We start from the raw sequence: 27351 nt of genomic DNA on the forward strand, positions 1-27351 counted from the left end.
TGTGTCACATCAAACTCCAATAGCACTAAAAGATACACGAGTCTTAGAGAAAAGATGACTGCCTTCTAAGAAGGATTACAGAGTATAACTTGAAATCATTTACCTTTCACTTTTTCTTTTTTGAAAAACCTTCTATATTGATCTGAGTATGTAATATGGTTTATCTTGTCTCTCCAAAATTTCCTTCTACACGCAATACTTTTGAAGTATGGAAAAAGATAACTGAAAGAAAAAGATACAAAATTAGACATGATCTCTGCATAGTAGTAGTTATTCACTTTAGTATTTCAGTATCTAAAATGTATTTCAGTGTTAAGGAGTCCAATCTGGTGAATGCATAAGACAAAATAGTTGTTTTCCTCTGATTAGCTATGAATCTTTCCTTACTTCAAATCAAACATTGTTCAACCAGCTCATCTGAACACTGTACACAATTTGGATGACATATACGTCTGTTATTCTGATACAGTGTATTTTGGGGTTCTTTCACACTACATCTCTATGGAGCCTAGTTATGGTTAGTGTGGCTCTATTAGCCAATGAGGTCATTTCAGCACCCATTCCTGGTGCTACTTTGCTAAAGTGGGAAAAGACAAACATGTACAAAAAAGTTTTCTAAATCTGTAGATGATTTCAATTCATGCAATAAGTAAGTACATTCAGAAAAAAAAAATACACGAGAAATAAAATTCACCTCATTGTTTGATCAACAATATTTTGAATATTTTGAAATCATACAATCACTAAAGTTTATGATTTCCATTTTTTTCACTTACTTTCACCTTCATTTTCCTGATTAAGTAATGCACAAGACAAGAGCCTACTGAGGAAAAATGTCAAGAAAATATATAGAAAATTTAATTCACTATGGCATTCACTCTTTAAAGGCTGAATGTTTTAAAACCAAGCTGATCAAAGCCCAAGGACTTGACACGACATTTATAACTCTACCACCAATTTTCATTCTATTTCTTAAAACCTCTGAACTAAAATTCACAAAGCTGAAATTCAGGCAATTTCTTGGTCCTTCCTGTGTGTAATATGGCAACAATAGTGTTTATCTCACTGAGAGTATATTCTTATCAAAGAACTTCACAGTCCAAAGGAGTTCATTCTTCCTATACCTAGTGACAGGGAAAAAAAGAATACTTTCCATGTATTCCCTCCACATCATAGAGGGTGATTAACAGGAAAAGGAACAGGAAGCTGGAACAGAAGGATCCAAGTGAGAAGTGCTCATCCTACTTGAAGACTCATGATGGGGTGTAAGAATATAGTTGGATGTAACAAAGATAAGAAGATGGGATAGATGGACAGTATGTTTGGGAAAAGGAATCTGAATAATCTAATTCTGAGTGACACAAGCCTTAAGAGTACAGGGGACGAATGGTTTGAGAACATCTCGGGTAAAGTCAAAGATTAGGGTGAGGGTAAAAGCCAAGGAGGGGGTAAATGTGTGAGAGTACAAGGAACTGAGCCCCAGACTGATAGACAGTATGTTTGGGGAAAGGAATCTGAATAATCTAGTTCTGAGTGACACAAGCCTTAAGAGTAAGGGGAACGAATGGTTTGAGAACATCTCAGGGGTAAAGTCAAAGATTAGTGTGAGGGTAAAAGCTAAGGAGAGGGTAAATATGTGAGAGTAAAAGGAACTGAGCCCCAGACTGAAGTGGGTAAAAATGAAAGTGGATTATGAGAGGTGGGTGAATAGTATAGCTAATGCACCTGGCCATGAGAAGTCTTACAAAGAGGGGTGAGTGTTTTGGGAGTCAGTGAATGTGGGAGTGTCAGTAGTTTTGATGCAAGAGATTAGGTGTTAATGATGGGCGATTTGAATGCTACTTTAAGCAATGTGGCAGTTGAGGGTATAAAGTGTAAGCAAGGAGTATTCAGTAATGTGAATGGAAATGGTCAATAGCATGTAGAGTTGTGTGGTGAAGAGGGACTGGTGATCAGGAATACCTGGTTTAAAAAGATGGAATCGGAAAGATGGTAAGTGGGCATTACTGGATTACATGCTAAATGACTGGAATGCAAAAGACAGACTCTTTGATGTGCATATGCTGAAAAGGGCATCTGGTGACATGTCTGATCATTATCTCATGGATGTGAGGGTGAAAATTTGTAGAGGCTTTCAGAAAACAGAAAATGATGTTGGTGAGATGCAGGTGATAAAAGTGAGTGAGCGTGGAAAAGAGATGAGTGAAGTGATAACAAGAGAGATAGAATGTAGAAAGGAAAATGGTGAGAGTGAATGGAAAGGAGGAGGTGAGATATGAAAGGTGTTAAGGAAGCAGTACTGGCATGTGCAAGAGAAGTGCATGGTATGCAGAGGGTGGGAGGAGAGCAGGTGAGAAAGGGTAGTGAATGATGTGATGACAAAGTTAAGCCGCTGGTTAAAGTGAAAAGTGACGTATATGGGCATTATAGGAGTGCCACTGAGTCAAAGATATACAAGAAAAATCAGGAGGAGGTCAAGAGGAAAGTGTAGGATCTCAATAAGATGGTACATAAGAGCTAGGGTAAGTGAGTATCAACACTCTTCAGGGAGAATAAAAAAATGTTTGGAAGGAAGATAACACTGCAAGAAAACAAGAGAACATATGGAAACTTTGGTGAATGAGGCAAATGGGGAAGTGGTAACAGGCAGAGGAAAGGTGACAAGATGAGCTGAATACCTTGAAAGATTACTGAATCTGTTTGATGATAAGTTGACCAATGCAGGGTGTATGGGAAGTGATTGTGACTGTGTTGTTGATTGGTCAGTTATGATTTTCAGTGTGAGTATGGATCATGGTTGAGATGCCTCAGGACTGGCAGAATGCCAACTGCATAAATTATATAAAGGAAATGGTGGGGAAAAAGATGAGAGTTCAAATTACAATAGTATAAGTTGGTTGTGTGGACCTGGATCAACTGTAAAAAAGAGTGGTGATCAAGTGGGTGGTGGCATGAACAGAGCATCAAACTGGGGAAGAACTATTTAGTTTTTGAACAGTAAAGGATGTGAGTTTCAGGTGTTTGCTTAGAAGAATGTGTGGGAGAAATACTTTAACAGAAGGATTTATATGTGTCATGTATGAATCTGAAGAAAATATATGATGGGGTTGATAGAGATAATCTATGGAAAGCACTATGAATATATGGTATGAGAGAAAAGCTACCGGGAGCAACAAGGAATTTTTATCAAGAGAGTACAGTGTGTGTACACGTAGGCAGAGAGGACAGTGAGAAGTTCCAGGTGAATGTAGTATGTAGTTGGAGTGCATAATGTTACTATCAATGTTTAATCTGTTTAAGGATGGGGTGGAGAGGGTTATGGAGAGTAGCAGGTATGCAAGCTGCAGTCTACTGAGAGGGCCTGAGAAGTAAGTCAGGTGGTTTGCTGATGATAGAGCACTGGTGGCAGATTAGAGTGAGAAATTGCAAAAATTGTTGCAAAAGTTTGGGAATGTGTGCAAGGGGAAAGATGAAAATGAATGTGAATAAATACGATGTGAAAAAATTCAGGGTTAATTTAGAGTGTGAGCTTGAATGGAGAGAACTTGGAGGGGAAGTGTTTCAGATACTTGGGAGTGGATATGGCACTCAATGGAACCATGGGATGAAGTGGGCCATAGGGTTGGTGAAGAAGCAAAGGTCTTGAGCACATTGAGAAACATGTGAAAAGGTGGGTCAGCAAATGCTGACTGGCTGGAGTGCCATCTATAGCTTTGCTGCTGCACATTTTGAAGTTTCTTTGCTTTATGACATCTTTAATTTATCAAACAATTCCTTCCTCCTTGCTTACCATTTCCTCTGCATTGGAGGCTTGAGGTACTCAAGCCTTTACTCCATCGTAAATTTCACAGGACCTCTCAATGCAAAGCTCTGGTACCTCGTTACTGAGTTAAAATTTCAAATCTATGTTACCATAGGAATTATTGAGGTTTGTGTAGTTCCTACAATTATTTTTTTTTTTTTATTATACCTTGTCGCTGTCTCCCGCGTTTGCGAGGTAGCGCAAGGAAACAGACGAAAGAAATGGCCCAACCCACCCCCATACACATGTATATACATACGTCCACACACGCAAATATACACACCTACACAGCTTTCCATGGTTTACCCCAGACGCTTCACATGCCTTGATTCAATCCACTGACAGCACGTCAACCCCGGTATACCACATCGCTCCAATTCACTCTATTCCTTGCCCTCCTTTCACCCTCCTGCATGTTCAGGCCCCGATCACACAAAATCTTTTTCACTCCATCTTTCCACCTCCAATTTGGTCTCCCTCTTCTCCTCGTTCCCTCCACCTCCGACACATATATCCTCTTGGTCAATCTTTCCTCACTCATTCTCTCCATGTGCCCAAACCACTTCAAAACACCCTCTTCTGCTCTCTCAACCACGCTCTTTTTATTTCCACACATCTCTCTTACCCTTACGTTACTCACTCGATCAAACCACCTCACACCACACATTGTCCTCAAACATCTCATTTCCAGCACATCCATCCTCCTGCGCACTACTCTATCCATAGCCCACGCCTCGCAACCATACAACATTGTTGGAACCACTATTCCTTCAAACATACCCATTTTTGCTTTCCGAGATAATGTTCTCGACTTCCACACATTCTTCAAGGCCCCCAGAATTTTCGCCCCCTCCCCCACCCTATGATCCACTTCCGCTTCCATGGTTCCATCCACTGCCAGATCCACTCCCAGATATCTAAAACACTTTACTTCCTCCAGTTTTTCTCCATTCAAACTCACCTCCCAATTGACTTGACCCTCAACCTTACTGTACCTAATAACCTTGCTCTTATTCACATTTACTCTTAACTTTCTTCTTCCACACACTTTACCAAACTCAGTCACCAGCTTCTGCAGTTTCTCACATGAATCAGCCACCAGCGCTGTATCATCAGCGAACAACAACTGACTCACTTCCCAAGCTCTCTCATCCCCAACAGACTTCATACTTGCCCCTCTTTCCAAAACTCTTGCATTTACCTCCCTAACAACCCCATCCATAAACAAATTAAACAACCATGGAGACATCACACACCCCTGCCGCAAACCTACATTCACTGAGAACCAATCACTTTCCTCTCTTCCTACACGTACACATGCCTTACATCCTCGATAAAAACTTTTCACTGCTTCTAACAACTTTCCTCCCACACCATATATTCTTAATACCTTCCACAGAGCATCTCTATCAACTCTATCATATGCCTTCTCCAGATCCATAAATGCTACATACAAATCCATTTGCTTTTCTAAGTATTTCTCACATACATTCTTCAAAGCAAACACCTGATCCACACATCCTCTACCACTTCTGAAACCACACTGCTCTTCACCAATCTGATGCTCTGTACATGCCTTCACCCTCTCAATCAATACCCTCCCATATACTTTACCAGGAATACTCAACAAACTCATACCTCTGTAATTTGAGCACTCACTCTTATCCCCTTTGCCTTTGTACAATGGCACTATGCATGCATTCCGCCAATCCTCAGGCACCTCACCATGAGTCATACATACATTAAATAACCTTACCAACCAGTCAACAATACAGTCACCCCCTTTTTTAATAAATTCCACTACAATACCATCCAAACCTGCTGCCTTGCCGGCTTTCATCTTCCGCAAAGCTTTCACTACCTCTTCTCTGTTTACCAAATCATTTTCCCTAACCCTCTCACTTTGCATACCACCTCGACCAAAACATCCTATATCTGCCACTCTATCATCAAACACATTCAACAAACCTTCAAAATACTCACTCCATCTCCTTCTCACATCACCACTACTTGTTATCACCTCCCCATTTGCGCCCTTCACTGAAGTTCCCATTTGCTCCCTTGTCTTACGCACTTTATTTACCTCCTTCCAGAACATCTTTTTATTCTCCCTAAAATTTAATGATACTCTCTCACCCCAACTCTCATTTGCCCTTTTTTTCACCTCTTGCACCTTTCTCTTGACCTCCTCTCTCTTTCTTTTATACATCTCCCACTCAATTGCATTTTTTCCCTGCAAAAATCGTCCAAATGCCTCTCTCTTCTCTTTCACTAATACTCTTACTTCTTCATCCCACCACTCACTACCCTTTCTAATCAACCCACCTCCCACTCTTCTCATGCCACAAGCATCTTTTGCGCAATCCATCACTGATTCCCTAAATACATCCCAATCCTCCCCCACTCCCCTTACTTCCATTGTTCTCACCTTTTTCCATTCTGTACTCAGTCTCTCCTGGTACTTCCTCACACAGGTCTCCTTCCCAAGCTCACTTACTCTCACCACCCTCTCCACCCCAACATTCACTCTTCTTTTCTGAAAACCCATACAAATCTTCACCTTTGCCTCCACAAGATAATGATCAGACATCCCTCCAGTTGCACCTCTCAGCACATTAACATCCAAAAGTCTCTCTTTCGCACGCCTGTCAATTAACACGTAATCCAATAACGCTCTCTGGCCATCTCTCCTACTTACATAAGTATACTTATGTATATCTCGCTTCTTAAACCAGGTATTCCCAATCATCAGTCCTTTTTCAGCACATAAATCTACAAGCTCTTCACCATTTCCATTTACAACACTGAACACCCCATGTATACCAATTATTCCCTCAACTGCCACATTACTCACCTTTGCATTCAAATCACCCATCACTATAACCCGGTCTCGTGCATCAAAACCACTAACACACTCATTCAGCTGCTCCCAAAACACTTGCCTCTCATGATCTTTCTTCTCATGCCCAGGTGCATATGCACCAATAATCACCCACCTCTCTCCATCAACTTTTAGTTTTACCCATATTAATCGAGAATTTACTTTCTTACATTCTATCACATACTCCCACAACTCCTGTTTCAGGAGTATTGCTACTCCTTCCCTTGCTCTTGTCCTCTCACTAACCCCTGACTTTACTCCCCAGACATTCCCAAACCACTCTTCCCCTTCACCCTTGAGCTTCGTTTCACTCAGAGCCAAAACATCCAGGTTCCTTTCCTCAAACATACTACCTATCTCTCCTTTTTTCACATCTTGGTTACATCCACACACATTTAGGCACCCCACTCTGAGCCTTCGAGGAGGATGAGCACTCCCCGCGTGACTACTTCTTCTGTTTCCCATTTTAGAAAGTTAATACAATTATATCTCCATTTTACTTCCTCTGCTCTCTTAATACCCTCTTTTACCACATATTCAAACTTGAGCATTAAATGATCACATCTTCCAACTGGTGTATCATAAATAATGTTTTCAGTATCCATGCTAGTATGAGTAAACATAAGATCTAGTAATGGTGGTGTATCCGTACCCTCTCATTCTCATCCGCTCAATGACATATTGGTATAGGAAGTTTCCCTGTATACACTCTAAGGCTTTGTCTCCATGCCTCCATATCATCATGAGAATCCAAAGTCCTACAGTCTGTCTCTTTATAATTGAAATTGTCCATGAACAGTACTTTACCATCTCTATTTGTTCTGGTTCATTGCAATTATTGGGAACATTATGAGTTTGGTAAAGTGTGTGAAAGAAGAAAGTTAAGAGTAAATGTGAATAAGAACAAGGTTATTAGGTACAGTAGGGTTGAGGGTCAAGTCAATTGGGAGGTAAGTTTGAATGGAGAAAAACTGGAGGAAGTAAAGTGTTTTAGATATCTGTGAGTGGATCTGGCAGCGGATGGAACCATGGAAGTGGAAGTGAATCATAGGGTGGGGGAGGGGGCGAAAATCCTGGGAGCCTTGAAGAATGTGTGGAAGTTGAGAACATTATCTCGGAAAGCAAAAATGGGTATGTTTGAAGGAATAGTGGTTCCAACAATGTTGTATGGTTGCGAGGCGTGGGCTATGGATAGAGTTGTGCGCAGGAGGGTGGATGTGCTGGAAATGAGGTGTTTGAGGACAATATGTGGTGTGAGGTGGTTTGATCGAGTAATAACGTAAGGGTAAGAGAGATGTGTGGAAATAAAAAGAGCATGGTTGAGAGAGCAGAAGAGGGTGTTTTGAAATAGTTTGGGCACATGGAGAGAATGAGTGAGGAAAAATTGACCAAGGGGATATATGTGTCAGAGGTGGAGGGAACGAGGAGAAGTGGGAGACCAAATTGGAGGTGGAAAGATGGAGTGAAAAAGATTTTGAGTGATCGGGGCCTGAACATGCAGGAGGGTGAATAGAGTGAATTGGATCAATGTGGTATACCGGGGTCGACGTGCTGTCAATGGATTGAATCAGGGCATGCGAAGCGTCTGGGGTAAACCATGGAAAGTTGTGTGGGGCCTGGATGTGGTAAGGGAGCTGTGGTTTCGGGCATTATTACATGACAGCTAGAGACTGAATGTGAACGAATGGGGCCTTTGTTGTCTTTTCCTAGCGCTACCTCGCACACATGAGGGGGGAGGGGGATGTTATTCCATGTGTGGCGAGGTGGCAATGGGAATGAATAAAGGCAGACAGTATGAATTATGTACATGTGCATATATGTATATGTCTGTGTGTGTATATCTATGTGTACACTGAGATGTATAGGTATGTATATTTGCGTGTGTGGACGTGTATGTATATACATGTGTATGGAGGTGGGTTGGGCCATTTCTTTCATCTGTTTCCTTATATATATATATTTTATATTATTTTGCTTTGTCGCTGTCTCCCGCATTTGCGAGGTAGCGCAAGGAAACAGACAAAAGAAATGGCCCAACCCACCCACACACACATGTATATACATACACATCCACACACGCAAATATACATACCCATACATCTCAATGTACACATATATATACACACACAGACACATACATATACACACATGCTCACAATTCACACTGTCTGCCTTTATTCATTTCCATCGCCACCTCGCCACACATGGAATAACATCCCCCTCCCCCCTCATGTGTGCGAGGTAGTGCTACGAAAAGACAACAAAGGCCCCATTCGTTCACACTCAGTCTCTAGCTGTCACGCAATAATGCCCAAAACCACAGCTCCCTTTCCACATCCAGGCCCCACACAACTTTCCATGGTTTACCCCAGACGCTTCACATGCCCTGATTCAATCCATTGACAGCACGTCGACCCCGGTATACCACATCGATCCAATTCACTCTATTCCTTGCCCGCCTTTCACCCTCCTGCATGTTCAGGCCCCGATCACTCAAAATCTTTTTCACTCCATCTTTCCACCTCCAATTTGGTCTCCCACTTCTCCTCGTTCCCTCCACCTCTGACACATATATCCTCTTGGTCAATCTTTCCTCACTCATTCTCACCATGTGCCCAAACCATTTCAAAACACCCTCTTCTGCTCTCTCAACCACGCTCTTTTTATTTCCACACATCTCTCTTACCCTTACATTACTTACTCGATCAAACCACCTCACACCACATATTGTCCTCAAACATCTCATTTCCAGCACATCCACCCTCCTCCGCACTACTCCATCCATAGCCACGCCTCGCAACCATATAACATTGTTGGAACCACTATTCCTTCAAACATGCCCATTTTTGCTTTCCAAGATAATGTTCTCGACTTCAACACATTCTTCAACGCTCCCAGAACTTTCACCCGCTCCCCCACCCTATGATTCACTTCCGCTTCCATGGTTCCATCCGCTGCCAAATCCACTCCCAGATATCTAAAACACTTCACTTCCTCCAGCTTTTCTCCATTCAAACTTACCTCCCAATTGACTTGTCCCTCAACCCTACTGTACCTAATAACCTTGCTCTTATTCACATTTACTCTCAACTTTCTTCTTTTACACACTTAACCAAACTCAGTCACCAGCTTCTGCAGTTTCTCACTCGAATCAGCCACCAGCACTGTATCATCAGCGAACAACAAGTGACTCACTTCCCAAGCTCTCTCATCCACAACAGACTGCATACTTGCCCCTCTTTCCAAAACTCTTGCATTCACCTCCCTAACAACTCCATCCATAAACAAATTAAACAACCATGGTGACATCACACACCCCTGCCGCAAACCTACATTCACTGAGAACCAATCACTTTCCTCTCTTCCTACACGTACACATGCCTTACATCCTCGATAAAAACTTTTCACTGCTTCTAACAACTTGCCTCCCACACCATATATTCTTAATACCTTCCACAGAGCATATCTATCAACTCTATCATATGCCTTCTCCAGATCCATAAATGCTACATACAAATCCATTTGCTTTTCTAAGTATTTCTGACATACATTTTTCAAAGCAAACACCTGATCCACACATCCTCTACCACTTCTGAAACCACACTACTCTTCACCAATCTGATGCTCTGTACATGCCTTCACCCTCTCAATCAATACCCTCCCATATAATTTACCAGGAATACTCAACAAACTTATACCTCTGTAATTTAAGCACTCACTCTTATCCCCTTTGCCTTTGTACAATGGCACTATGCAAGCATTCCGCCAATCCTCAGGCACCTCACCATGAATCATACATACATTAAATAACCTTACCAACCAGTCAACAATACAGTCACCCCCTTTTTTAATAAATTCCACTGCAATACCATCCAAACCTGCTGCCTTGCCGGCTTTCATCTTCCGCAAAGCTTTTACTAACTCTTCTCTGTTTACCAAATCATTTTCCCTAACCCTCTCACTTTGCACACCACCTCGACCAAAACACCCTATATCTGCCACTCTATCATCAAACACATTCAACAAACCTTCAAAATACTCACTCCATCTCCTTCTCACATCACCACTACTTGTTATCACCTCCCCATTAGCCCCCTTCACTGAAGTTCCCATTTGCTCCCTTGTCTTAAGCACTTTATTTACCTCCTTCCAAAACATCTTTTTATTTTCCCTATAATTTAATGATACTCTCTAACCCCAACTCTTAATGGCCCTCTTTTTCACCTCTTCGCTCTTTCTCTTGACCTCCTGCCTCTTTCCTTTATACATCTCCCATGCATCTGCATTTTTTCCCTGCAAAAATCGTCCAAATGCCTCTCTCTACTCTTTCACTAATAATCTTACTTCTTCATCCCACAACTCACTACCCTTTCTAATCAACCCACCTCCCATGCTTCTCATGCCACAAGCATCTTATGCGCAAGCCATCACTGCTTTCCTAAATACATCCCATTCCTCCCCCACTCCCCTTACCTCCTTTGTTCTCACCTTTTTCCATTCTGTACTCAGTCTCTCCTGGTACTTCCTCACACAAGTCTCCTTCCCAAGCTCACTTACTCTCACCACTCTCTTCCCCCAAACATTCTCTCTTCTTTTCTGAAAACCCACACAAATCTTCACCTTCGCCTCCACAAGATAATGATCAGACATCCCTCCAGTTGCACCTCTCAGCACATTAACATCCAAAAGTCTCTCTTTCGCGCGCCTATCAACTAACATGTAATCCAATAACGCTCTCTGGCCATCTCTCCTACTTACATATGTATACTTATGTATATCTTGCTTTTTAAACTAGGTATTCCCAATCACCAGTCCTTTTTCAGCACATAAATCTACAAGCTCTTCACCATTTCCATTTACAACACTGAACACCCCATGTATACCAATTATTCCCTCAACTGCCACATTACTCACCTTTGCATTCAAATCACCCATCACTATAACCCGCTCTTGTGCATCAAAACCACTAACACACCCATTCAGCTGCTCCCAAAACACTTGCCTCTCATGATCTTTCTCCTCATGCCCAGGTGCATATGCACCAATAATCACCCATCTCTCTCCATCAACTTTCAGTTTTACCCATATCAATCTAGAATTTACTTTCTCACACTCTATCACATACTCCCACAACTCCTGTTTCAGGAGTAGTGCTACTCCTTCCCTTGCTCTTGTCCTCTCACTAACCCCTGACTTTACTCCCAAGACATTGCCAAACCACTCTTCCCCTTTACCCTTGAGCTTCGTTTCACTCAGAGCCAAAACATCCAGGTTCCTTTCCTTAAACATTTTACTCAGAGCCAAAACATCCAGGTTCCTTTCCTTAAACATACTACCTGTCTCTCCTTTTTTCTCATCTTGGTTACATCCACACACATTTAGACACCCCAATCTGAGCCTTCGAGGAGGATGAGCACTCCCTGCATGACTCCTTCTCCTGTTTCCCCTTTTAGAAAGTCAAAATACAAGGAGGGGAGGGTTTCTGGCCCCCCGCTCCCGTCCCCTTTAGTCGCCTTCTATGACACGTGAGGAATGCGTGGGAAGTATTCTTTCTCCCCTATCCCCAGGGATACCCTATCCCCAGATATATACATATATACTCATGTTCATATTCATACTAGAAGTAGTGAAAAGTTTTTCTTATGAACTTTCTTCTCATGGACAGGTTCTTAAGCACTAACAATCACCTATCTCTCGCTATCCACTTTCAGTTGTACCCACATCAACCTAGAATTTACTTCTCTACACTCTTTCACACACTCCAATAACTCCTGCTTCAGGATTAACACTATTCTTGCTTTACTCTTGTCCTCTCACCAACCCCTAAGACATTTCCAAACCATTCCTCCTTTTTACCCTGAAGGTTTGTTTCACTAAAGAACCAGTACATTAAGATTTCTTCCCTCAAACGTACTACCCTTCTTTCCTCTCTTTTCATCTTAGTTACATTCACACACATTTGAACACCCCAGCCTTAGCCTTCGAGAAGGAATGAGCACTCCATACTTGGCTTCTTCTTCTGTCCCATCTTTTAAAAATCAAAATACAAGGGAAGGATTTCCAGTCCCCCATTACCAGCCTCTTTAGTCACCTTCCACTAAATGCTAGGAATACAGGAGTGAAATCATTTCTCCCCTATCCCAGGGGCATCATGAAGTGATCAAAATGAACAAGGCTCCTCAACTCCCCTACCAGTACCTAAAGAACAAGGCTCCTTGCTTACCCAACCAGTACCTTAGGACCAAAACTCCTTGTCTACCCCATCACAAACTTAGGACCAAAGCTCCTCACCTCTATAATCAGTACGTGAATAAGGCTTCTCACCTCCACCATGACAAGTACCTGAGGCTCCTTAGCTCCTTTATGAAGCAAATGTTACTCTCATTAACACCATAACAGTGATCATCCATTGAAGCACTACTATAGACCCATGTTCATATCAATTCAGCATCCAGAATAGACTCACTTATAGCAAGAGAACTTGCTGGAAGCCTGGGCATACTGATGATAGGTTCAACGGGTAGAAGTGTAGATATGTATGTGTCAAATGATGCATCTCTACTCTGAATGCAAGCAGAGAAGTGATGCATAGGGCAGTGGAGCATGTTCAGCACTGACATCCCACAGAGCATGGCCAGCTTGTGTTGCACCATGATACCTCAAGTTATTATACAAAAATGGAAATATTTTAGGTTCCTGTGCCATATCACGATCAAAGTACCAAAATGTGCTACATCACAACATTATCATACCACAAAAGTATTTTCTCTTTTCCTATATCTCTTTAAGAACTGTTTACTGTCCATGCTGTAGATCTGTTTTAAAAACTTAAAGGTTGCATCTCGTCACCTCTCACTCTTCTCTCTTCTAAGGTGGATAAATTAGATCACTAGATCACAAGATCAGCTACACAGCAACTGGTTTTCTAATGCATACATTTATTACTGCATTACCAGTGACAATTCAAGTGTGGGGCATTATGACGTCTTTCTTACACAACAATACTAAGCTTTGAAATTCATGACCTCCCATGTCTTCTTAAATATCCAAGACCTGTTCCTTGTCACACGTAAAGCTCTTCCCTTATTCACAAAGTCTTATGCTAGTTTCTTCATTTTTCTCTGTTTTCACTTTTCCAATCTTTTTTATTCATGTCTATATTCCTATGAGTCCACGGGGAAAATGAAACACGAAAAGTTCCCAAGTGCACTTTCGTGTAATAATCACATCATCAGGGGAGACACAAGAGAGAAATATAAGTCAGTTGATATACATCGAAGAGACGAAGCTAGGACGCCATTTGGTAAACATGTGATTGTCTAATCACATGTTTTGGACAATCCCATGTTTACCAAATGGCGTCCTAGCTTCGTCTCTTCAATGTATATCAACTGACTGTTATATTTCTCTCGTGTCTTCCCTGATGATATGATTATTACACGAAAGTGCACTTGGAAACTTTTCGTGTTTCATTTTCCCCATGGACTCATAGGAATATCTTGATCACGTGCAAAATTGTGGTCCTTTCCATCATGTCTATATGTGTATACAAGAAATCTGACAAAAAAAAAAAAAAAAAAAAAAAAAAAAAAAAAAAAAATCACCTAGCCAAAAATATTTCAAATGAACTTAAAAAGGAAGCACTTTGAAGAAAAAAGATGCGATGATTCCAATTAGTCCTCTGGTTCATCATCATTCTTCTAAGCCTCAAAACAGAATGTACAAAAGTATCTGATTATCACTTTCATCTTACAATATTCTCATTGTGTAAAATGATTTTGTAGTATCATCAATCATTACTTCTTATCTTAATCACCAAAGTTTTTCTTCCACCCATGATCCTTCTAAAATATATGTCTGAAACACAATTAATTCTCAAAATACTCTCATGTTTTCTTTATTCAAAACTTCTTTATAATCATGTCTTTATCAATTCCCACTTGTTCAAATTACACAATCAACAAGCCCATTTATTCATGCAAATGATGATAAAATACACTACTAACAAACTTAAGACAAAACTGCATTACTTACAGCATCATGTTACTAAGTTCCACGATTGTAAGAGTCTTAGAAACTGAATTTTTCAAAAGAAGAATCAAAAGCACAGCTACAGGGCATGGAGGTTTTGGAAATACACTTGATTCACTGTTCATGGTATTTTCCCTTACTTGATGCTTTTGGACATCAGGCTGAAAAAGAAAATGATACAGTTAATTTGTAACTGGCTGAGCTGTACGCTGTACAGTTATGTATGAGTTTGACTGATCTATTGAGAAGTTTACCATCATAAGATACTCATCAATGATTGTTTTCTCTATCTTTTCTTCCACAACATGAATGTTCCAAGGACCTTTTTTGTCACCTGCAGTGAATAAGTTATTGAGAGTAAAAGAAGAATGGGTGAAAACACTGTCTGAAAATAAAAACATCTATCCAAGTCCACAATCTTCTTCAGCTGGCCTTAAACCAAGTTTGGAACATTCAGGGGTCAGGTCAAAGGCCACTTTCACTATACACTCATCTTCACTACACTCTCAACACCACTTACCTTTAATCAGCAATAATGGGTCAGGTAAAAGATCTCCAGTACACCCTCATCTTCACTACATTACTAGCACTATAACTAGAGAAAGATAACTTCATAACAACGAATTTCAACCAAAATGACAGAGCTGGTGCAAAGTGCACTCAACAAATCTTGCTTGATGAATATGATTTCAGAGGCTTCTCGATGCGTAGAAGATTCAACATGCAGAAGTCTGACTTTATGCAAATCTTCCCATGACCTAAATACAATATTCTTTCATGACACCAAATAATTTGTGTTAGTAGAGAAACGTTAAGTAGTACATACAGAGGAATATGGTGGAAGGATACATTTCGCAGGCAGCCTCTTCCCAAAGGTGTCCATCTCACATAAACAGTGACACTGTTGCAGTTGTTCTGTGCATATCTCCATCACAATTCCAGAATTTTCTATAACTTTAGTGTAAATATCACAGTTATTTCTAGCTCATTATGAGTGGAAAATGATCAAGTGATGATAGAGTGGAGGACCTCCTCATAAATATCAAGTTACTGATTTAGATATGAAAATGAAAATCATAATGAAGCATGAAGGTTGGCAAACACTCTCTTCTATCTTGGGCTGGCTACCTCAACAGTGAACACAATTTTGAGGGACAGTGAGTGCATTAAGGAAATTGTAAAATACTCGGTGCCTTTAAAATCAATTGTCATAGCCAAGAAAGGAGCTGGTGCTATCTATGTAATGGAGAAACTACTACCTATGTGGATGGAAGATCAGATTCATCGTGTACCGCTTAGTCTCATAGTAATACAAGCGAAGGTTAGAAGTCTCTTTGAAGAAGTTAAAGTAAAGTACAGTAATCTGTGGCAAGTCATGGCTGGTTCAATAGATTTAAGGCTCATGCTAATTTTCAAAAAGTTAAAGAGAGTGTTGAGTCCAAGCATTACTAGGATTAAGGTAAATGGATTTTTCTTTATACAGTTTAATAATTTCTCTTTCATGTTTCTTTTTCTGTAGTTTGCATTTTCCTTTATAAAGTTTAATAATTTCTTTTTCCGTAGTTAGTAATCTGTTTCCCATATTTCTATTGCTCAGTGAGGTGGTACTTTATGAGCAATGGTGTTGTGTCTGGAGTTTGGGGTGTTGTAAGTGTGGTGGGCTAGTACAATATGTGGCATGAGATAGCAACAGAGAACAGGCACCTGCATGACATGGTAACAGAGAAAAAGAGTAAGTAATCGAAAAGGGGTAGCTCAACTATTCAGGGTGATAGGATTTACGGTGAAATTATATGATTCTTGAGTAGAAGAAATTTTTACACGTGCATTGTTAACGGGAAAGCAAACCTTCTGCATGTTGGGCAACCTCTGTTTTCTTCTCATTTGGCACCTTCATTACATAATTATCAATTTTTGGTTCAACTGGGACTAATTTCAACCATGTGTCAAGTTTTCCTTAAAAATTTTCTGTAGTTGTTCCATGCACATTTCTAATCTATCCTCGTAGTAAAATGAATAATCATTCTAGCTTTGTGGCTGGGCTGTCATATATTTTTGTCTGATTCATTTTCAGAATGTTCCATGGTATTCTCGAATATTCATAAACTCTGCATCTTCCCTACTGAGAGGCCTTTACGTCGAACACAATTACATTTATACCTTCAATCTCTTACCGTCCATAGATTATCATAAATCTTTGCATTTTTTTCTAGGCCATTTAGCTGCAATTCTTCCAGTTTTTCATGATAGTCCATTTGATCCATCCCCTTGATTCTGTTTGTGAAGTGCTCCTGAATACTCTCGTTGTTTATTTGTTTCTTTGGTGGCCATAAAACACAGCAGTATTCAATTCTGCTCTTTTCATTTATACTCACCATTTGCATCAGTAAGGTCCGCCAGGAATACACAAAGAAATGGCCTCATTTACTCGCACTCACACACTACCTGTCATGTATAAAGAACTGAAAACAGAACTCCCTATCCACAACCAGGCTCCACGGGTCTTTCTGTGTTTTTTCCAACCACTTTATATGACCTGGTTCAGCGTCATGATAACACACTGTCCCATGTAAATCATAATACTCCAATTTGCTCTATCCCTTGCATGCCTCACACCCTCCTACATGGTCTGATCCTAAGCCCTCAAAGCATCTTTCATTTCATCCCTCCAACTCCTCCATAGTTTTCTGCTTTTCCTTTTCTCTTCCACTTATGATATGTGTACCCTCTTAGGTCATCATCTCCACATGTCCAAACCATTTTTGCACAACCTTTTCAGCTCTCATACATTGAGCTCTCACTACCCCACCTCTCTCGTACCATATCATTTCTTGTTTGATCAACCCATTTCACACCACATATTGTCCTCATTTTATTATGTTGGCTGGGACAGCATGGGCAGCTGAAGCCCTAATCAAAGCCATCCCATTATTGCTTTTAATCTTATAAAAGGAACAGAGAAGGGAGCCAAGTGAGGATAATTCTTCTAAGGCTCAGTCCTCTGTTCTTAACACTACCTTGCTAACGTGGGAAATTGGAAATATGTATGTTCCCCTTTACTCTGCTGGTGATTTCTAATATCATTACAAAGAGTAATGAGACCAATACCATTCTTTGCTGTCCTCCAGATAGGACATCTTCCTCCTCAGATATCATTCTATTTGCAACTACAGGTTGTTCTTCTCTAATCTGGCACTCAGCGGTCTAGTAACTCCCAAGGTCTGGCACATTTTAAATCTGCTGCCATTAGTTTGTGGATCTGCCACCAGGGTGGTGCTGTTAGCAGTGCTAAAGTGCCAAAATCCATTTACACTGCAGCCAAGCTAATTAACAGTCCTATTTATTTCTTATATTCATTTTTTGCTGAAAATGAAAGCCAAAAAAGTTGAAAGTTTCGGAAAACTTTGAAAGGTGCCAGGAGTACAGAATTAGACAGTGCACTTATAAAGTGGTTTAAGCTTCCACATAATGAAGGTGTAAGCACTTCTGGGGAGGTGCTTATTGAGCAGAGCAAAGTTTTTCAGAGAAAACTAAAGCTAGACTATGACTGAAGACTCACACGGATGGTTACACAAGTTTAAATGGTGACATGGAATTTCAGTACATAGTGTATGCAGTGAAAAGCACAGAGCTGACACGGAAGCTTGTGGTGTAAGATCGTATTAAAAGAATCAATAAAAACTCCAATTCTCTATTAAACAATCAACAGCAATATGTACATGGTGAGAGAGAGTGTATGAGCTGGATGCCTGGCTGGGACTGACACAGCAGGGGCTGACTGCCTTGACGATAGAAATAAAACCACAACAATAGTAACAACAAACTTATACATCTGTAATTTGAGCACTCACTCTTATCCCCTTTGCCTTTGTACAATGGCACTATGCACGCATTCCGCCAATCCTCAGGCACCTCACCATGAGTCATACATACATTAAATAACCTTACCAACCAGTCAACAATACAGTCACCCCCTTTTTTAATAAATTCCACTGCAATACCATCCAAACCTGCTGCCTTGCCGGCTTTCATCTTCCGCAAAGCTTTTACTACCTCTTCTCTGTTTACCAAATCATCTTCCCTAACCCTCTCACTTTGCACACCACCTCGACCAAAACACCCTATATCTGCCACTCTATCATCAAACACATTCAACAAACCTTCAAAATACTCACTCCATCTCCTTCTCACATCACCACTACTTTGGTCTCCCACTTCTCCTCGTTCCCTCCACCTCCGACACATATATCCTCTTGGTCAATCTTTCCTCACTCATTCTCTCCATGTGCCCAAACCATTTCAAAACACCCTCTTCTGCTCTCTCAACCACGCTCTTTTTATTTCTACACATCTCTCTTACCCTTACGTTACTTACTCGATCAAACCACCTCACACCACACATTGTCCTCAAACATTTCATTTCCAGCACATCCATCCTCCTGCGCACAACTCTATCCATAGCCCACGCCTCGCAACCATACAACATTGTTGGAACCACTATTCCTTCAAACATACCCATTTTTGCTTTCCAAGATAATGTTCTCGACTTCCACACATTCTTCAAGACTCCCAGAATTTTCGCCCCCTCCCCCACCCTATGATCCACTTCCGCTTCCATGGTTCCATCCGCTGCCAGATCCACTCCCAGATATCTAAAACACTTTACTTCCTCCAGTTTTTCTCCATTCAAACTTACCTCCCAATTGACTTGATCCTCAACCCTACTGTACCTAATAACCTTGCTCTTATTCACATTTACTCTTAACTTTCTTCTTTCACACACTTTACCAAACTCAGTCACCAGCTTCTGCAGTTTCTCACATGAATCAGCCACCAGTGCTGTATCATCAGCAAACAACAACTGACTCACTTCCCAAGCTCTCTCATCCCAACAGGCTTCATACTTGCCCCTCTTTCCAAAACTCTTGCATTCACCTCCCTAACAACCCCATCCATAAACAAATTAAACAACCATGGAGACATCACACACCCCTGCCGCAAACCTACATTTACTGAGAACCAATTACTTTCCTCTCTTTCTACACGTACACATGCCTTACATCCTCAATAAAAACTTTTCACTGCTTCTAACAACTTGCCTCCCACACCATATATTCTTAATACCTTCCACAGAGCATCTCTATCAACTCTATCATATGCTTTCTCCAGATCCACAAATGCTACATACAAATCCATTTGCTTTTCTAAGTATTTCTCACATACATTCTTCAAAGCAAACACCTGATCCACACATCCTCTACCACTTCTGAAACCACACTGCTCTTCCCCAATCTGATGCTCTGTACATGCCTTCACCCTCTCAATCAATACCCTCCCATACAATTTACCAGGAATACTCAACAAACTTATACCTCTGTAATTTGAGCACTCACTCTTATCCCCTTTGCCTTTGTACAATGGCACTATGCATGCATTCCGCCAATCCTTAGGCACCTCACCATGAGTCATACATACATTAAATAACCTTACCAACCAGTCAATAATACAGGCACCCCCTTTTTTTAATAAATTCCACTGCAATACCATCCAAACCTGCTGCCTTGCCGGCTTTCATCTTCCGCAAAGCTTTTACTAACTCTTCTCTGTTTACCAAATCATTTTCCCTAACCCTCTCGCTTTGCACACCACCTCGACCAAAACACCCTATATCTGCCACTCTATCATCAAACACATTCAACAAACCTTCAAAATACTCACTCCACCTCCTTCTCACATCACCACTACTTGTTATCACCTCCCCATTTGCGCCCTTCACTGAAGTTCCCATTTGCTCCCTTGTCTTACGCACTTTATTTACCTCCTTCCAGAACATCTTTTTATTCTCCCTAAAATTTAATGATACTCTCTCACCCCAACTCTCATTTGCCCTCTTTTTCACCTCTTGCACCTTTCTCTTGACCTCCTGTCTCTTTCTTTTATACATCTCCCACTCAATTGCATTTTCTTCCCTGCAAAAATCATCCAAATGCCTCTCTCTTCTCTTTCACTAATAATCTTACTTCTTCATCCCACAACTCACTACCCTTTCTAATCAACCCACCTCCCACTCTTCTCATGCCACAAGCGTCTTTTGCGCAATCCATCACTGATTCCCTAAATACATCCCATTCCTCCCCCACTCCCCTTACTTCCATTTTTCTCACCTTTTTCCATTCTGTACTCAGTCTCTCCTGGTACTTCCTCACACAAGTCTCCTTCCCAAGCTCATTACTCTCACCACCCTCTTCACCCCAACATTCACTCTTCTTTTCTGAAAACCCATACAAATCTTCACCTTACCCTCCACAAGATAATGATCAGACATCCCTCCAGTTGCACCTCTCAGCACATTAACATCCAAAAGTCTCTCTTTCGTGCGCCTGTCAATTAACACGTAATCCAATAACGCTCTCTGGCCATCTCTCCTACTTACATACGTACACTTATGTATATCTCGCTTTTTAAACCAGGTATTCCCAATCACCAGTCCTTTTTCAGCACATAAATCTGTCTTAATGTATGTCCTTTTATCACTCTTTTAAAGACTTTTACTACAGACAAAGCCAAGTCAAGCAGTCTGTATTGTTTAGGTATCAGCATGGATCGTCCTTTGTGTATCAGTGTTACATATGCTTGTTTGTAAATGTTTGCAGATGACTCATGGCTGAAGACAACAGAGAGTGAACCTAAAATTAACAACAGTGCCAAACGAGGAGCCATCAATAAGAGATAGCATTATGCAATTAGCAAGACAAGTGATGAGAAAAGGAGAGGCAATCAAGAGAAACAAAGTGGTGAGCACTATGTTCTAGCCCTGCCATCATGGCAAAATCTCATCATTTGTGATCTAACGTAGGAATACTGTAATGCCTGATATAATCAACCCACTTCATGATATACATCTTCCTTGGGAAATTCTTTCCAGCCTATTTACCTTCCTCGTCTTCACATTCAAAGCCCAACACTAGGATCCAGACAGCAAGGACAGACCTACTGTATCTGCAAACAACCCATCTTTGTCCTCACATGCACCAACCTTTCCTTCCACATGCTGCTTAAAATATCCAGGACATTTATGCACCAACCTTTCCTTCCACATGCAGCTTAAAATATCCAGGACATTAAAGTCACTCTTATGCTCTGTGATTCGCTGCAGCCCCCAAGGTTTCATCAGCTGCCACATCCACTCATGTTAACATACTCTTACTATCTGTTGTATAAAATATCATAGTACAATCACTTACAAACACATGCATGTGAAGAAATGTAAGACTGACCAAAAAGTCACAATTCATAATTATCATAAATATTTTTTTTTTTCTTTTTTTTTTAATTTTCCAAAAGAAGGAACAGAGAAGGGGGCCAGGTGAGGGTATTCCCTCAAAGGCCCAGTCCTCTGTTCTTAACGCTACCTCGCTATCGCGGGAAATGGCGAATAGTATGAAAAAAAAAAAAAAAAAAAAATTATCATAAATATTTCAGAAGTGGTAGAGGATGTGTGGATCAGGTGTTTGCTTTGAAGAATGTATGTGAGAAATACTTAGAAAGGCAAATGGATTTGTATGTAGCATTCATGGATCTGGAGAAGGCATATGATAGAGTTGATAGAGATGCTCTGTGGAAGGTATTAAGAATATATGGTGTGGGAGGCAAGTTGTTAGAAGCAGTGAAAAGTTTTTATCGAGGATGTAAGGCATGTGTACGTGTAGGAAGAGAGGAAAGTGATTGGTTCTCAGTGAATGTAGGTTTGCGGCAGGGGTGTGTGATGTCTCCATGGTTGTTTAATTTGTTTATGGATGGGGTTGTTAGGGAGGTGAATGCAAGAGTTTTGGAAAGAGGGGCAAGTATGAAGTCTGTTGGGGATGAGAGAGCTTGGGAAGTGAGTCACTTGTTGTTCGCTGATGATACAGCGCTGGTGGCTGATTCATGTGAGAAACTGCAGAAGCTGGTGACTGAGTTTGGTAAAGTGTGTGAAAGAAGAAATTTAAGAGTAAATGTGAATAAGAGCAAGGTTATTAGGTACAGTAGGGTTGAGGGTCAAGTCAATTGGGAGGTGAGTTTGAATGGAGAAAAACTGGAGGAAGTGAAGTGTTTTAGATATCTGGGAGTGGATCTGGCAGCGGAAGTGGATCATAGGGTGGGGGAGGGGGCGAAAATTCTGGGAGCCTTGAAGAATGTGTGGAAGTCGAGAACATTATCTCGGAAAGCAAAAATGGGTATGTTTGAAGGAATAGTGGTTCCAACAATGTTGTGTGGTTGCGAGGCATGGGCTATGGATAGAGTGGTGCGCAGGAGGATGGATGTGCTGGAAATGAGATGTTTGAGGACAATGTGTGGTGTGAGGTGGTTTGATCGAGTAAGTAACGTAAGGGTAAGAGAGATGTGTGGAAATAAAAAGAGCGTGGTTGAGAGAGCAGAAGAGGGTGTTTTGAAATGGTTTGGGCACATGGAGAGAATGAGTGAGGAAAGATTGACCAAGAGGATATATGTGTCGGAGGTGGAGGGAACGAGGAGAAGAGGGAGACCAAATTGGAGGTGGAAAGATGGAGTGAAAAAGATTTTGTGTGATCGGGGCCTGAACATGCAGGAGGGTGAAAGGAGGGCAAGGAATAGAGTGAATTGGAGCGATGTGGTATACCGGGGTTGACGTGCTGTCAGTGGATTGAATCACGGCATGTGAAGCGTCTGGGGTAAACCATGGAAAGCTGTGTAGGTATGTATATTTGCGTGTGTGGACGTATGTATATACATGTGTATGGGGGTGGGTTGGGCCATTTCTTTCGTCTGTTTCCTAGCGCTACCTCGCAAACGCGGGAGACAGCGGCAAAAAAAAAAAAAAAAAAAAAAAAAAAAAAAGAATTACATGATTGTGGCATTAACTTAAAAAACTTGTGGTAATGTTGAAGCTGGTATGATTTACTATTTAGTTCACAATTATTCACCAAACACATATTCATGCACAAATGACCACTAACTGCACATGCCTCACTCACCTTGGTGATACCAAGGAGGCTCATACCCTTATGCACCAGCCAGTGTTAATTGTTCTCTCATCACCCATAAGACATGTCAGAGATGAAAAAACGAAAAGAATACAAACCTGATCTCTGATGCATTGAGAGAGAGGCTGAGAAAATGTTGATATCTCATTCATTTTCGTGGGTCCTTGGGTGTAGAACTCTATCAATGATGGTTTCATTTTTTCTACCCTTACACTAACTGGCTTGTAAAGAAGTTCAATTGTCAGATTGAACTGACTCTCTTTACCACTTGCCTCTCCAGACATTTTGCCTCAGTCGTTCAAACAGTTCTAATTCATCTGGACTAAAACATCACTATAGTCTCGGCATTACGGGAGAGCAACTGCAGAACAAACCATGTTCATCCTGAAAATGAAGGTAATGTTATTTTCATAAATATTATAGCTGTATCAATCATTGCACAATGACACCTTCACACTGTTTACACTGAAGAAGGTATGGACCAGATGTATAATTCTATACAATACTCACTGATGCGTGGTTTCTTTACTCCAACAGTATTTATAGAAAAAAGAAAAATGGGCCTGTGACAGGACAAAAAGTTCTAGTCTTTCCCTTAACTTTTACTTTTCTATCCCAGGATCCTCTTCCATGGAAATCCCACTATGCTCAGGAAGCCTGCAACATTTTAAGAGACAGGTTCTCACTCCCTCTAAAATTCGTAAATACTACTCTTTATCTTTTCTTTTTCCTTTTCATTTTCCTCTCTATATTTCAATTAAGGCCCAGCCTTGATGTGGAGTTTTGTCCATGACTAAAGCCTTGAAAAAAAAAATCAGTGGATTTTTCCAGTTTAAAATAGTCAAAATTCAGAATTTTTTTCTTTGGTAAAAGCAACTGCAACATTTGTTACCGAGGAAAACTTAAAACCTCACCATACTATCCAAAACTAAACAGACTCAAGCACAGCTTGAATGTGCCCCACTGAAAACTGTGCAATAGGGAGAGCATGCCATAATGTTTTAAAGTTTTGTGGGATAGATGTTGGAGACAAAAAACTTAAACATAATATTAAATAAGGATGGTGTCTAAATGTTACCTTGCAGCACTCTGTTCTCTTGGACAAGTGTTTAAGATGATAATACATGATGCAATTTTGAGAGCAAATTTTCTGATTATCAAGAAATTTGTCACCGAAATAATACAACTTCTTCAGCTAACAGCATAAAGTTTACTTAAGATCCCATTTTGCCACATCATGCTGCAGGCTTTTTCAGTATTAAAAAAGATTAATTTTGATTAATGTATCTAAAATGTTATGCTCTAAATCTATCAAATATTCTGCTGTGCTCCTGTGTTTACATAAGCCACACTGTTGATAATCTAATAAAATTCTTAATTCAAAGAAAAAAGAAAGCCTATTATTGACCACTTTCTCCATGACTTAGCGAATACCTTTAGAACTGTAGACTGTAGAGCAAAGGTACTGATCATCAGAGAAATAATGACACAAGAAACTTATATACCTTTAAGGGGATCTTACTGATGTTTTATCCTTACACTTTTGTTATCCGAATCGTGGTGACACCAGAGTTAACACACGATTCCTCTGGAGGAGAGAACAAAGACAGGTAGTGTCATGTCCTCAACCCAATCCTAAAACAGTACGACAACTAGCTCATAGTTGTCACCTAAGAAGGTTTAGACAAGAAAACAAGGAATCAATCTAAACTTATCTTTCCACAAGGATCACCTCAGGGTACTGATGATCTTCATTCACATTGCATGCTCATAAAATGGTAGAGTCCTTTGAAGTCCCTCCTTAATCAAATTTCAAATGCCTTCTGTTGGAAAGTATAGACCAAAGATCCACACAAGAGCATCACACTGACATAAGTATGTCAAACTTGAACCAGCATCAAATATGAGCTTTCACTATATCCAGAGTTCAGTAGTAAGGTCATGTCTCAAATATTTTTCCCCTGGGTTTCTTACTATGATATCAATTCTTCAGGTATACTTCAATAATAAGAATTCAAATTTTTTCTTTCATACTCGACTGCTGTTTCTTGAATTAGTGAGGTAGTGCCAGGAAAAGACAAAGAAAGGCGACATTCTTTCACATCCATGTCATGTGTGATGCTCCAAAATCACAGATCCCTATCTGCAAACCTATCTGAACTTTCCATGGTTTATCCTAGCTGCATTAAAAGCCCTACTATGCAGCAACATTTTCATTGTAAATTTCTTAATCAAGAACTTAAAATTCTATTAATTACGTATTTTTTGAGAAAAAAAAAAAAAAAAAAAGGATGGGGAGAAAGAATGCTTCCCACGTATGCCCTGTTTGTCGGAGAAGGTGACTGAAAAGGGTGGGAGCAGGGGAATGGCAATCCTCCCCTCCAGTATTTACTTTTCCAAAAGAAGGAACAGAGAAGGGGGCCAAGCGAGGATTTTCCCTCTAAGGCTCAGTCCTCTGTTCTTGAGGTTACCTCGCTAATTTGGGAAATAGCGGATATGTATGAAAAAACTGTCAATGCAACATCAATAACACATCAACTTGGGAACCAAACTTCTTAATGGCAAGGATTTGGATACCCCTGAGCATGAATATGAGAGGAAAGGCCATCAGAACTTGTGAACTGAGGTCTAATGCTACAAACCACACATTCAAAAGTACCCATTTCAAAATCATGGGGTCTATGAAATTTCTGGATTCATTAAGAAAAGATCAAACACAATTCTAAAGAATCAAATAAATACTGACTAAAAACTAAAGTTCAATGTCAACATCCAATCTGTACATTCCATACGATCAGCAGAGATAAAACCACATTATTTTTTTAATCTAATTCTCAGACTCAACCACACCTCACATTCAAATGATTTACATACACAGTGAATTTGATAAATAAACACACATACAATTGTGCACCCTCACCCAATAAAGGTGATATTTTACAATAAAATTTAGGTTGACACACTCCAGTATGCCAAAATCTAACTCTGATGCATGTGCATCAACACAAATCAATTTAGTTGTCCAGTACATATGACGTATGGCAACTGAAAATAAAATAGTGATGAACATGAATAGTGAAAGAAATCCTGTAATAGCTTACACAATAATTCAATCATATAGAATCACAGGTCAATTTTAATGAAATCGTGTAACCTAGAATGAACACTAGCAATAACATATACAGTCATTTCTTGAATATGAAATGTAGAAAACTGTCTTACAATACATGGGTGTCAAGAAAATAGCTTCAGTCTTGTGCTTACATCCAGTTGCTAGAAGGTTTAGGCAATATGTGTGTCTCCTTACCATTTATCTATTATTTGCATGATGAAAATTACTATCTAAGCGACATCTACTTATCATAAGGAGTTCACTGACGAGTGGTGTTATGGGACTCCACCTCCATGTGGTCACACAAGATGAGAAAATTTAGTTTCAAGTGAGGCTGTATCATCATTCCCCTACTGCTGGAAGTAGCACAGCCTTGAAGCTACCCCAGGGCCCTTTTAAGAAAAGGATTTCGGCCAATTAAAAATAAACATATAAATAAACTGACATGACCTTCTTTCAAATTCAAAAGTTACTCCTGAGGCATTTCTAATTTGAAACTTTATTATAATATACTCTGGTGTCC

At 40.3% G+C, this 27351-nt stretch overlaps 1 protein-coding gene across 1 annotated transcript in view; it reads right to left on the reverse strand.

Moving 5' to 3' along the window:
• The window catches only part of LOC139759348 (uncharacterized), an 87895-nt gene that overhangs the window by 59001 nt on the left and 1543 nt on the right, over window positions 1-27351 (reverse strand). Inside the window, exons 2-5 of the mRNA XM_071681475.1 lie at window positions 25222-27220; window positions 23815-24100; window positions 14718-14875; window positions 104-222 (exon numbers count right to left, since the gene is read on the reverse strand). Coding sequence (XP_071537576.1) covers window positions 104-222; window positions 14718-14875; window positions 23815-24000 — 463 coding nt within the window. The 5' untranslated portion in view covers window positions 24001-24100; window positions 25222-27220. The remainder of the gene's footprint in view (window positions 1-103; window positions 223-14717; window positions 14876-23814; window positions 24101-25221; window positions 27221-27351) is intronic.

This window comes from Panulirus ornatus, chromosome 3, assembly GCF_036320965.1.
Source record: "Panulirus ornatus isolate Po-2019 chromosome 3, ASM3632096v1, whole genome shotgun sequence".
Classification (NCBI taxonomy): Eukaryota; Metazoa; Arthropoda; class Malacostraca; order Decapoda; family Palinuridae; genus Panulirus; species Panulirus ornatus.